Source organism: Thamnophis elegans, chromosome 16, assembly GCF_009769535.1.
Source record: "Thamnophis elegans isolate rThaEle1 chromosome 16, rThaEle1.pri, whole genome shotgun sequence".
Taxonomy (NCBI): Eukaryota; Metazoa; Chordata; class Lepidosauria; order Squamata; family Colubridae; genus Thamnophis; species Thamnophis elegans.
The window spans coordinates 39,524,837-39,538,181 of record NC_045556.1 but is presented as its reverse complement, the minus strand read 5'-3'; the positions used below and the strand labels follow the sequence as shown (position 1 = coordinate 39,538,181).

The window sequence follows — 13,345 nt, the reverse complement described above, 5'->3', positions numbered from 1 at the left end:
TGTGAAAAACTGAGTCACTTTTTTCAGCACCGTTGTAACTTCAAGCAGTCACTAAATGAACAGTTGTAAGTTAAGGTGTTTCAAACGTCTGGATGTCTCCTCTAACTAGACTTCCTTCGTTTGGCTGAACTTCTGTGATTGTTTAAAACATTATTTCAGATAGACTTTAATTGTGCATTATAGCACTTTAATCACATTTTAATGCCTTATTCCCTAATCAAATCTGGGGATAGAATGTCTCCCTGACTGTCAGCTAAAGGAGCATCTTCCCAGATACGTTTTATTGAATACGTTTCTGCTTAAATATGATTTAACCGGGCCCTGGTGGATTATTTCCGTTATCCTCCGACACGCATGGCGCGTAAAATTTCAATCCCTCAAATGAGAGAGACATAATCTTTACGCGAAGGGCACTTTAATGAAAACCGGGGTAGAAGCTCCTGCATTTCAGGTTTCAGGTGGGAGACAAAAATGCTACGGTAGATTTAATAGAGTTAAAAACAACAAGGGCTTCTCAACACGAATGAGAAAAAGATAAATGTAGGGAAATTCCCTCCCTGTTCATGTGGCCTCACGAAGAAAATCAATTAATCAAAAGACGACCCACCTTACGTCAAAAGAAAAAAGGTAGCAATTCTAGATTATACATACAGGCAGACCTGGAATGACGGCCACAATCGAGCCCAAAATTTCTGCTGCTAAGCGAGGCGTTTGTTAAGTGAGTGTTGTCCCATTTTATGACCTCTCTTACCACCACTGTTAAGTGAATCATGTCAGAGTGTGCACAGTATGACTACTATTTTGAGACTCCCCAGGAGCAAAATACAGTGCAGAGAGGTTTTGTCTTTTAAGCAGCGGTTTATCTGCAAGAGTTATACACACATATGTACAGGTATTAGGCAAATCCTAGGCAAGCAATCAATCTTCAACTATAACACAGAGGACTACAATGGAGATTGTAGAACACGAGGAGAGAGACAGAGAGAGAGAGACAGAGAGAGAGAGAGAGAGAGAGACAGAGAGAGAGACAGAGAGAGAGGCCTCCACATGGCCTCCTTATATAGACAGCTTCTTAAAGTGGAAGCAATCCTGCTGACTCATCCTCACATCACCATCTCGGTTTACAGCCTTACAGCACTACTGGTCAGCTATTAAATGGCCATCCCCCTGGCAAATCACTTCAGTGGTTCTGTTAGTAGCCCGGTTGTTAAGTGAACCTGGCTTCCCCACTGAGGCTGCTAGTCGGAAGGCCTCCAAAGGGGAGCCTGAGTTGCAAATATTCCCTCCGACTGGCAAAGGCTACCTCGTGCCCACGCTCCAAAAGTACTCAGGGGCCTCCTCTTATAAAGTTTCACCTTACCTTCCCCCGACGGAGAAGTCTGAGATGGCGTAATAGTAAGACTGGAGCACTTTGGGGTCTTTGAAGATGTCATCCCCGAAGGTGTTAAGGCGATCCAAAGAGATCAAGAGATCGGTACAGGTCACCCATTCCTGCAGAATAACAGAAATACTGAATGCAACTCACTGGTCTGGAACGAACATTTGCAAAAGACTTGAGGAACATCAAGAAGAACCATGATTGAATTATGAATTCTTCGTGTCTTTTATTTGGTCTTTCCCAAACCAACAGAAGAGTTTTGGAGGCTTCTAAACTAGAGTTTTCCCAGTGGGAACAGATGGCTGTGAAGGTTGGACCACAAGGAAGGCTGAGGGCCAAAGAATGGAGGCCTTTGAACTCTGGTGCTGGAGAAGAAGACTCCTGCATTGAGTCCCTTGGACTGCAAGGCCATCCAACCGGTCAGTCCTAGAGGAGATCAACCCTGGCTGCTCTTTAGAAGGCCAGATCCTGAAGAGGAAACTCAAAAGACTTTGGCCACCTAAGGAGAAGGAAGAAGGACTCCCTGGAGAAGAGCCTCATGCTGGGAAAGACTGAGGGTCTAATGCTGGGAAAGATGCTGGGAAGAAGAAAGGGACAACAGAGAAGGAGGTGGCTGGATGGAGTCACCAAAGCAGCCAGCTCACACTCATACTGAGTACATCTCCATATATCATGCTTCAGAAATTCCTTTCCCTCGGATGCAACGTGAGTTGGAACGAAGCAAAAGGCAGGAAGAATTCCATTAGGGTCCTTCTACCTGTCTAGGTTTTAATACCTGGAGGAGTGGACTCTGGTCAAAACTGTAGGCACTGGGCCGGCCTTCTAAGGTGGAAAAGGCCACGTTTCCCCCACTGAGAGGAGATATGTCGCTGAACTCATCCGTGCAAAAGGCCACTCGCTCGTGTTCTCCTGATCTCAAAAACTGCCGTTCCGCCTTCCCGTAAGTCTTCTTGCAAGAGGCACTGTAGAACTGGTAGGGGATCCACGGCCCCTCGGCCCGGCTCCTTTTGTAAATGGCGAAGCTCTCCGGGCGGCTGGTGTGGAATTTCAGCCTCACGTAGGTGATTTCATAAGCCTTCCCTAAAGAGGGGAGAGGAGAATTCGTCATTGAAGTCCAGGAAGGAAATTATTCAAGGGAGTAGGACGAGAATCTTTTCAAGTGCCTCCATTCAAGGCTGTTATAGAAGGCAGAATAATAGGCTTAGGAGGGACTTTCCAGGGCTTCTAGTCCAACCTCATCCTCAAGCAGGAGACCCCATACCAGTCAGGGCTCACCTTTCTGTCGTTGCATGCTGAAAGTGTGCACGCAACAGTGCACACCCACGCTCCCGCACCCATAATGCAATGCTTGTGCGGATCCCCCCTGCGCATGCACACATGTGACTCCCTGCAGTCCCCCCCCCACACTTGTGCACGTGCCCCCCCATTTTAGGAGGAGCAAAAATGGGCTGCGAGCTGGCTCAACACACCTCCCCATGCTCCACCCGCCCACTGCATGCAATATTACATTCTAACCACTGTGCACCATGGATGGATGGATGGATGGATGGAAGGAAGGAGCAAGAAGTTATGGATGGAAGGAAGGAAGGAAAGAGCAAGAAGTTAAGGAAGGAAGGAAGGCGTAAGAAAGGAAGGAAAGAAAAGGGAAGGAGAAAAGGAAGATCAATAGCAGTAGCACTTAGACTTATATACCACTTCATAGTGCTTTACAGCCCTCTCTAAGCGGTTTACAGAGTCAGCCTCTTGGTCCCCCAACAATCTGGCTCCCCATTTTACCCACCTCGGAAGGAGGGAAGGCTGAGTCAACTGTGAGCCTGACGAGATTCGAACCGCCAAACTGCAGCTAGCAGTCAGCTGAAGTAGCCTGCAGTGCTGTGCTCTAACCACTGTGCCACCTCGGCTCTATTCTGTGATTGCAGGGCTTGAGTGTGCTCTGTCTACTCGTGCACACTCACGGGGGTTTGTTATGCTAATGTTTGATTCCCCCCTCTGAGATGTTTTCCCAAATTGGTGGCAATTCTGCATGAATGTTTGGTTGATGGTTTTTAAATTTGAAAACTATTTCAAACCTTCTTTCAGTGAGAGAAACAGCACTTAGCAATGTTTACAACGGCAGCAGAAGCAACAGCACAGGTTTCCCCCCACCCCGATTTTGACACCTTTATGATGTGCTGGAATGTCAGATCCCAGAATTCCTAGCAACATTTTGCTAAAGCATTCTGGGAAATCTGGCAGAGTTCAGATGGCAGAGAACTGGGAAAGTGGATCCAGCAACTTTTATTGCCTCCTCCTTCTTCCGTTTTTAAGGGCAGCCTCTCTGTCTCCTTTTTGGACATAATTTCTCAACAGGCTGAGATCACGACCTCCTCCTGGCTATAAAAAAAAAACCCAAGCTGCAAATTTACTTTTCCCACCGCTATCTTTTCCATCTGAACTGTAATGTTTATTGCTTTGCCCCGTCTTCTCCTCCGGATCAACAAACAGAGGAAACCCGTCCAAAGAAAATGTCTGTTGTTGCAGCAACTGGCCTCCGCCATTCCTGGCCAGGGAAGAGTAGGAAGAAAAACCAGAACAGATTAAAGCAGATTAAATCCATTTTGCAAGAAGAAGTGGCTGTTGGCTTTGGTGTGTGTGAGAGAGAGAGGGGGGGGAGGGAGGGAGGGACAGCAAGAGAAAGAGAGAGGAGAGGAGAGAGTGTGGGGGAGAGAAAGGAAGAGAGAGAGAGAAAATAGAGAGAGAGGAGAGAGAGAGAGAAAAGAAAGAGAGAGAGAAGAGATAGTATGGAAGAGAGAGTAAGACAGAGAGAATAGGTAGAGAGAAGAGAGAGACAGAAGAGAGAGTATGGGGGAGAGAGAGAGAGTAAGAGAGAGAAAATAGAGAGAGAGGAGAGGAAGATAGATAGATAGAGAGAGAGAGAGAGAGAGAGAGAGAGAGAAGAGAGAGTATGGAAGAGAGAGAGTAAGAGAGAGAAGAGAGAGAATGTGTAAGAAAGAGAGAAGATATATGGGATCCAATTAACCAGTGGAACAATTTGCCTCCAGATGTTGAAAATGCTCCAACACTGGAGGATTTTGAGAAGAGATCTGACTGCCATATGTCCAGAATGGTATAGGGTCCCCTACTTGAGCAGGGGGTTGGACTAGAAGACCTCCAAGGTCCCTTCCAACTCCGTTATCCTGTGTTATAATATAAACAAATCAGATCACCTATTTTTTTTTTCATGTCTGCAAAACTAGAGGCAATTTTTAATGCTGATGATAAGCAATTTCATGACAAAGTATGTTTCCTAAATTCAATGTGTCTGGTTGATTTATGACAATCTTCCTATCAACAGGAAAACAAATTAAAGCCATAAACAGGTTAACTGGGTTCATATGAACTAAACCAGTGTTAACAATATTAGACAATCGAATGCAAGACATAACAAGATTTTTCTAACCTGCCTTCTTAAGAATTAAGCAGAGGTGGGATGGGACTCCCGGACTGGGAGCTTTATTACAAAATAGCAGCACTAACATGGATCAGGGATTGGATAAATTTAAAAAATAAAAGAATACTAACATTAGAGGGCCACGATTTGCAAACGGGATGGCATTTTTTCCTATGGGAAGAGGGTAAAAAGAAACAAAAATACTTTCACAGAGACTATATTAGAGATGCACTGATACAGGTAGGGAATAAAATTAGAGAAAAACATTACATGAAAATACCGACATGGCTTTCCACTATGGAAGCCATGACACATCCCAATACACGAGATCTATTGAAAATAGAAATTTTAGACAGCCAAGGGAATTTGAAAACAAATCCAGAATTAAAGGAGCAAAATATAAATATAGTTTGGTGGCCATATCTCCAACTACAATCGAGATACAAAAAAGACATAAAAGAATATGGAATATACACAGAATCACAACAAATAGATAAAATTTTAACTGGCCCGGAAAATAAATTCATAACGAAAATTTACAAATATTTATTGGAAGTAACATTAGAAGGAGAAAAAGTTAAAGGTCGCATGATAGCCTGGGCCAAAAACTTTGGTTACAACATAGATCTAGTGAATTGGGAAAGAATTTGGAACACAAATTATAAACTGACACGATCAGCAGCACTTAAAGAAAATATATACAAAATGTTTTATCGTTGGCATTTATCACCAACAAGATTGGCTAAAATGTACCCAAACATGCAGCTGACCTGCTGGAAGTGTAAAAAAGTACAAGGGACCTATTATCACATATGGTGGACCTGCCCGGAAACACAAAAATGTTGGACAAAAATTTGGAAATGGGTGCAAGAAATTACAGGAGAACAGATAAAATACAAACCCGAAATCTTTCTACTGGGAGTAATCAAAGGGAAATATACAAAGAAAATTAAGTACATATTAACACATCTGCTAACTACAGCTAGAATAGCATTTGCCCAATGCTGGAAACAAAATAATACCCCCTCGGATGAATTAGTGATAAAAAAAAACTTTGGATTGTGCAGAGATGGACAAATGAACACTGAAATTCAAAGATAAAGAAGAGTCGGAATATTATGAAATTTGGAACAATTGGTACAAATGGCTGCAAAACAGGAATAAAATTAATTAAGCCAAAAAACAATAAATATATATATAGAACTGTGTGTAAAGTGTGTAAATATAGAAGTGAAATATTATATACATGTACAGGTATGATGACATAACAATGTTGATGTAATGACTGTAAGGTGTTGCAGAAGGGGGGAAAAATCTGCTAAAAAAAAAAGAATTATGTTCACAAGTTACTTTAAAAGTGATCTCCTGTTCCCAGGGCTTTTCAGTTAATTTTTAGTTAATTTTCAGTTATTTTTTTGTTCTGCAACTTAACAATTGTGGTGAGCAAATGATTGTTCATGAGTTAATGAAAGCCATGGGGGCCTGGTCTACAAACCATGGTTAAAAGAAGCCATTGTTCACTGCAATGTTACACCCAGCTGTGCTTGCTTTAATAACGCTAATCAGAAGCAGATTGAGTTCTTTTTTTAGAAAGAGGACATTTAATCTGAGTTTGGTTTGCCTTCTTTTAAAACCAGCCTCAAGGCATCATCATTATTTTTTTTTTCTTCTTCTTCTTCTTCTTCTTCTTCTTCTTCTTCTTCTTCTTCTTCTTCTTCTTCTTCTTCTTCTTCTTCATCATCATCATCATTATTATTATTATTTCAGGAAAGACTCCCTCCGTGAAGAGCAACATCATGCATGACGTCCAACACAGCACAATTAGCTGTCGGGCGAGGCGCTAAGGACACTGAACGATTATGGAAAAATTGCAGTTATTCTTAAGCAAGATTAAAACAAGCCTTAATTGCACCCATATGAACACTGTCTGCAGGGGAGGGGCTGACGCAAAAGGGCTGCAGGGCTCAGTGTGGGGAGCTACCCAACAATTCTGGCAAGGGGGGAATGTCAGCATCTGCCATGGATGAGAAGAAGAGAAGAGAAGGAAAGAAGGAAGGAAGGAAGGAAGGAGGAGAGGGAGGGTAATATGCTATGGGAAAGAAGGAAGGAAGGAAGGAAGGAAGGAAGGAAGGAAGGAAGGAAGGAAGGAAGGAAGGAAGGAAGGAAGGAAGGAAGGAAGGGGTTTCTGGTTTTCACCAAGGTGGCACCCAACAACTAATTTTTTTCAACCATTATTGTGGGATGCAGGGAAGAGGGGATGAAGGGAAAAGACAGAGGTTTGCCAATGTTTCTGGAGAGGAGGAGGAGATGAAAAGGAAGGAGAAGGAGAGAAGGAAGAAGATGGAGAAGAGGAGGAGAAGATGAAAAAGAAGGAGAAGAGGAGGAGAAGGCTATGAAAAGAAAAAACAAGGAGAAGAGGAGGGGGAGTTAGAAGCTCAAATTCACAGAAAAGTAGCTCGGGGTTGCACTAATTCCATAATATTCTCCTTCCTTCCTTCCTTCCCTTTCCTTTCCTTTCCTTTCCTTTCCTTTCCTTTCCTTCCTTCCTTCCCTACCTTTTCTGGTACAGGCCTAAGCCGTGGGTTGTAGAAGTGGGGAGATGAGTCTTATCTGAAGCCCCAGACTGGTCTCCAGTGAGCTTTCGAAATGAAGATCTGAGGCATCTTCAGCTATTTGTGCTCCTTAATGAAGCAGAGATTTGCAGAGGTCAACTTTCCTAAAAACCGGTTACCCTTCAGGAAGGGACTCAGCCAGCAATGAGAGCCACTGAAAGACGAAGGACCTGCTGGCTCGGCCTGTAGGAAGCCACCACCAACTCCTAGCCTTGATCCAACAGCCAGCCTTCATAACTCCCACGTTGCTCCAGCCTGACAGTTTTCATTTTGGTTGTTCCAGAAAAATCTTCAAGGTCTCACCAGGTCACGGCTAAGCGATGCGGCGTCCTCCCAGGAGGTCCAAGAGGAGGCCAAGAGAGTGGAAGTGTAAGAATCTGGACCCCGATCTCAGCAACCTCTGCCTGGTTTTTCACCGTAAGCAGGAAGTTCTCTCGATTTGGAACAGATGTTGGCAAAGTCACAGGAGGCTGAGAAAACAACAGGGCTCCCTTGGAGAAAGATTCTCTTTTGAAAGAGGGAGAGAGGGAGGGAGAGAGACAGAGAGAGAGAGAGAGAGAGAGAGAGAGGGAGAGAGACAGAGAGAGAGAGAGAGAGAGAGAGAGAGGGAGAGAGACAGAGAGAGAGAGAGAGAGAGAGAGAGAGGGAGAGAGACAGAGAGAGAGAGAGAGAGAGAGAGAGAGGGAGAGAGACAGAGAGAGAGAGACAGAGAAAGACAGACAGAGACAGAGAGAGGGAGGGAGAGAGACAGAGAGAGAGAGAGAGAGAGAGAGAGAGGGAGAGAGACAGAGAGAGAGAGGAGGAAAGAGTATGGGAGAGAGAGTGTGTAATAGAGCAAGAATATAGAGAGAGTGTATGAGAGAGAGTATGACAGAGCAAGAGAGAGAATAGAGAGAGGAGAAAGTATGGGAGAAAGCGAGGAGAGAGAGAGAAGAGAGAGAGGGGGGGGAGACAGGAGACAGAGAGGAGACAGAAGAGAGAGTATGGGAATGAGAGAGAGAGAAGAGGGAGAGAGAGGAGAAAATAGAAGATTATGAGGCTGGAAGCTAAACTGTATGATGAATGGTTGATGATGGAAACTAATCAAGGAGAGGACCAACCTAGAACGAAGGAGCAATTTTTTGAGAACAGTCAGCCATAGAATACCTCGCCTTCAGATGTTGTGGATGCTCCATCCCTGGAGGTTTTGGAGAAGAGCCTGGACAGCCAGTTGTCTGGAACGGTGTAAGATCTCCTGTTTGAGCAGGGGGGTAGACTAGAAGACCTCCAAGGTCCTTTCCAACTATCACTCAATCTTCTATGTTGAGAGAGAACCTCAATTGTCTCCTTTCTGAATCCCAAAACTCCTTGTTTCCGTTGGAACTTGGTATCCTCCTTTGAACATCTCATCATCTTTGGCCAATGGGATCCACCAAGGAGGTCTGGAATAATCCAGAGCTGCAGACCATGAAGTCCATTTTGGAGATTCAACCAAGAAGCCAATTTGGGTGCTACTTATTAGTAATTTTTTTTTGCACTTCTTGGAGATGATTTGACAATCAGAAGAAGAGGGGAAGAGGCAGTAGATCAATGAGATTTCTCAGGGATGGCTGAATGCCCTGGGAGTTTTGGAAAGCAGGAAAGATAGATACAGATTGACAGAGTTGGAGGGGGCCTTGTAGGTCATCTAGTCCAACTTCCTGCCCAAAGATCCAGAGGATGGGATTCTGCCAGCAAAGGAGCAGGCTGTACCTTATAAAAGTACTTTATAAAAAAAGGAATGGAAGGGTTAGCAGTAGAAAAAAGTGCTTCAACCATGTTTTTTCCCCGTGCAAAACACGGCTTAAACAAGACACTGGAATTGAATTGAAAGGGGGCATTTTTAATCCCCGGTAGTTTTTGGCTTACAGCGTTCACTTAGTGCCCATTCAAAATTACAACGGCAATGAAAAAAGTGACTTATGACCGTTTCCCACATTTACGACCGTTGCAGCATCCCCATGATCAGGTGCTTAAAATTCAGACCCTTGGCAACTGTCTCATATATATGACGGCCCTGGGGTCACGTGATCCCCTTTTGCGACCTTCTGACAAGCAAAGTCAATTGTTACTAACTTTAAATCACTAACTTAAAAATCGCACTGACTCCCTTAAGAACTGTGGCAAGAAAAGTCATTAAATGGGGCAAAATTCACTTAACACTTGCTTAGTAACATGCAGTCTGAAATAAAGAATTGTTCCCATCAAAAAGAAATAACGGTAGCTCAGGGCTGAACTGTGAATTCCTTGGTTCTTTCCTTGCAGACGTTTCATGACCTAACTAGGTAACGTCATCAGTGCTCCTGAGGTGTGGCTCGCTCCCTGTTTATGTACAATAGCTCTGAGCTTTGTTTTCTTTAAGACGTTTCCTGACCTAACTAGGTAACGTCATCAGTGCTGGTGAATGTGGCTTGCTATTTACAACTCTGAGCGTGGTTGTTGGCTGGTAGACGTTTCGTTTCGTGACACAACTCGACAACATCCTCAGTGCTCATCCCTTATTCATTACCATCCATTCATCTTTCAGAGGGTGTTTTTTTACCCAGCTAGGAAACACCATCAGTGTCCATCTGCTCAAAGTGTTGGTGGCTGGGGAATTCTGGGACTTGAAGTTCATTCATCGTAAAGTTGCCAAGTTTGGCAAACATTGATCTAAGGAAGCCACAAAAGAGGAGGAACCTGGAAGCACCTTTTCAGGTGAGCCCATTTCATTAAAAAGCGACAGTTCCCTTCATCCCCTGCCAATCGGGGAAAAAACCCCGACGCTTTTCGTGAAAGGCGTCAATCTGAAACCTGCCATCTGCTTCCTTCAGATCTTTCTTACAAAGAAACTCCCAGAGCACAACGGACGGAGACCTTGGCCACCGGGTGTCCTCCAGACGGCAAGCTTCCCCTTCCCCCAACGCCCCACCTACTCACCCAAGTGCAGAGTAATGTTGACGGAGGTGGGGTGCTGAACCCCAAAGGCCATGGACTGGCTTTGCCACCAAGTCGGCTCTTCCTGGCTGTGGAAGTCGGTCAGGTAAGAGGCGTTGTGGTGCGCCAGGGGGTCGTCCGAATCGCAACGGTGGCACAGGGTGCTGGATTCCCGCGTGCCCATCTGCAAGCAGTAGGTTTCGGGGGGGCAACCACACGTGTTGGAGGCCTGCGCCTGCCGGCCGAAGGCTGCGTTCTCGAAGATGGGCATGCAACGCTGGGCGTGGCCCTGGGAGTTGTAGCAGACGTCCATGGCTCCTGTGGCCGGGTGGAAGAAGGCGAGAAAAGCCAGGGAAGGAAGCAGCAGCAGCAGCCGCCGCTCTGCCATGACGGGTCTGTGGAGGATCTCTGTGATCTTCTTGTTTGCACAGTCCCAGCCTCTTCAGCTCTCTCTTCTCTCCTCCTCCTCCTCCTCCTCCTCCTCCTCCTCCTCCTCCTCCTTCACGGAGGATGGGGGAAAAACAAATTTCCAGCTGTGGGAATCTTTCTCTCTGTCTCTCCCACTCACTTCCATCTTGTGGACGGAATCAGGAATGGCCCCCCTCCGATCAACGCCTCTCCTCCTTGGGAACCAATAAGCTCCTTCGGAAAGGATTTATTCTAGCTGGGTGGAAAAGTAGTGAGAAAACTTACTTTTTACTGCTTTGCACAGATCTGGGACGGACAGGGGGTGGACGGACGGACGCACGGGCAAGAGGGATGCAGAAATTAAGCCCGCCAGAAGACTTGCGCCAGTTGGAGCCTGAGGGACATTTTTAAAGGCAACAGCAGCGAGGGGAAAAGACCAAATCTGCATTTGTGGGATTGGGATGGCTGAGGACTGATGCTGGGTGCAGATACATCAAGGTTGGTGCTTCCTGGAATCATCGGACAGCTGCAAATTGTCAGGTTGAAGGGCTTCCTCTCCCAGCCTCAACTTTTTTCCAGGCTTCCTGTGAAGGGGAAGAAATGCTCCAGACATTTTTCCATGGTCTAACTTTGCATTTAACACATTCCCTTCTGTTCTGTTTTTAATTCATATTCTATTCCGTTCCATTCCTTCCCGTTTTGCCCCCTGCTTCAAAGATTTGGGATGAGTTGATCCGAAGGACTGAAATATTACACATGAATCCCAATTTCTAGTGATACCTAGAAATTTTATTTTCTTCTGAACTTCAAAACCCATTTTATTCATCAGTTCTGTTTGAGCATCCAGCTTCATGTTTTTTTGTTAACATCTTCATCTTCTGTTTGTTAGTTTTAAAAATGGCTAACCCACCAAATTATTTGAGTTTCCCCATTGATGTTTCAATTCCCTTTAAAGCACCTTCCAGAATCAACAAGTCATTTGCAAAATCTATGGCTCTTTAAAAAAATAAAAACTTTATTCCCACAATCTTCTTTTTCTTGTCTTATGTGTCTATTGAGTATTTCAAGAACAAAAATAAACAAGAAATGAGACAGTGTGAACATCCTTGTCTTGTTCCTTTCTGTATCTTACAAGGTTTGGTGGTTAAATCTCCATTAATGATGTGGGGGTTTCCTTTTGTGCTTTCTGTCAAGTCTAAATCGATCTTACCATTTTATACAGGCCTCTCCAAAATTGATATCTTCCAAAATTGCAGACGTGAAACCCCAATTCAAATTGTCAAAGGCCTTCTCCGTCTGTAAGAAAATCAATGTGGTTTGTTTTTCATGATGTCTCTCCAAATATTCTAGAATGTGTAACATATGTCTAACATTACCCTTTAACTACCTTTTAGGAAAATATTACATCCATCCTCAAGAACAAATTCCTGCAAAACCATTTTCAGTCTATCAGCTAGAATGGTTGTGAACAACCCGTAGCCCTTCGTTCAATAGAAATTGGCTATTGTGTCGTCTTAAAATAAAAACTAGTCCATCGTTAGCCTATTAATGCTATATTGGATTCTTTCTCACTCACGAAAGATTGCGATATTGAATTCTTTCTAATTGACCTTTCCGGTAAGTTAGATTTCACCGTACAGGTAACCCTGTACGACCACGATTGAGCAAAAAGTTTCTGTCACTAAATGAAACAGTTGTTAAGTGAGTTTTGCCCCATTTTCTGAACTTCCTTGCCACAGTTATTAAGTGAATCACTGCCGTTGTTAAGTGAGGAACACCATTTTCAGTGAATTTGGTTTCCCCACTGACTTTGCTTGTCAGAAGGTAATGTAATGTGAAAACTGGTCCTGTCACTTTTTTTTCAGTGCCCTTGTAACTTTGAATAGTCATTAAATGAATGGTTGTAAGTTGAGAACAACAAATTTTCTGACAGTGAGAACAATCAATCAACGGCATAGCTTGCCTTGTTGGTGCTCCATCACTAGAGGTTCTAAAAAATAAACTGAACAACCATTTGATTAGGATGATGTGAGATTCTTGCCTTGAGCAGGGGGTTGGACTAGAAGACCTCCGAGGTCCCTTCCAGCCCTATGATTCTAAAGTTTTGCCAGAACAGGCGAGAGAGTGTTCAAATGTTTAGAAATCAAATGGCTTCATCCCTTTTTTCCCCCAAGATCAATGCGCTTTTTAACATACCAACATTCCCTAGACTCCAGAGAACATAAACCACGCTTTTAGAAAGATTTGAAAAGGTTTAAATGTTGAATCTTTGATGAGGTTTCATGTGATGCAAAAAGCTGTTGTTGCGTGGAACAATTGTGCTTTTGTTGCCTCTGAAAACAAAGCAGTCAGTTTGTTTTGCTGGTCGTCGCCTCAAGGCGTCTTCCAGCTGTTCCAGCAGCCAGAAGGAACCTCTGGATTGCGCATGGCTGATGGGCTGGAAGGACACCTCGAAGGGATGACATGAGTCACACCCAGAAGAAGCAAAGTGGCCTTATTCAACCTCGAAATCAAAAATTGATGCCAAAGTTTTCCTGCTTCCGTGTTTATTACCCCGCTCCCTTCTCTTCCAAACGGTCTTTT

At 44.2% G+C, this 13,345-nt stretch overlaps 1 protein-coding gene across 1 annotated transcript in view; it reads right to left on the bottom strand.

Annotated features, from left to right (window-relative positions):
* LAMC3 (laminin subunit gamma 3) overlaps positions 1–10,742 on the bottom strand; it is a 42,535-nt gene extending 31,793 nt beyond the window's left edge. The window contains exons 1-3 of the mRNA XM_032233255.1: positions 10,358–10,742; positions 2,154–2,458; positions 1,361–1,491 (exon numbers count right to left, since the gene is read on the bottom strand). Coding sequence (XP_032089146.1) covers positions 1,361–1,491; positions 2,154–2,458; positions 10,358–10,742 — 821 coding nt within the window. The remainder of the gene's footprint in view (positions 1–1,360; positions 1,492–2,153; positions 2,459–10,357) is intronic.
* Between the last annotated feature and the right edge of the window lie 2,603 nt (positions 10,743–13,345).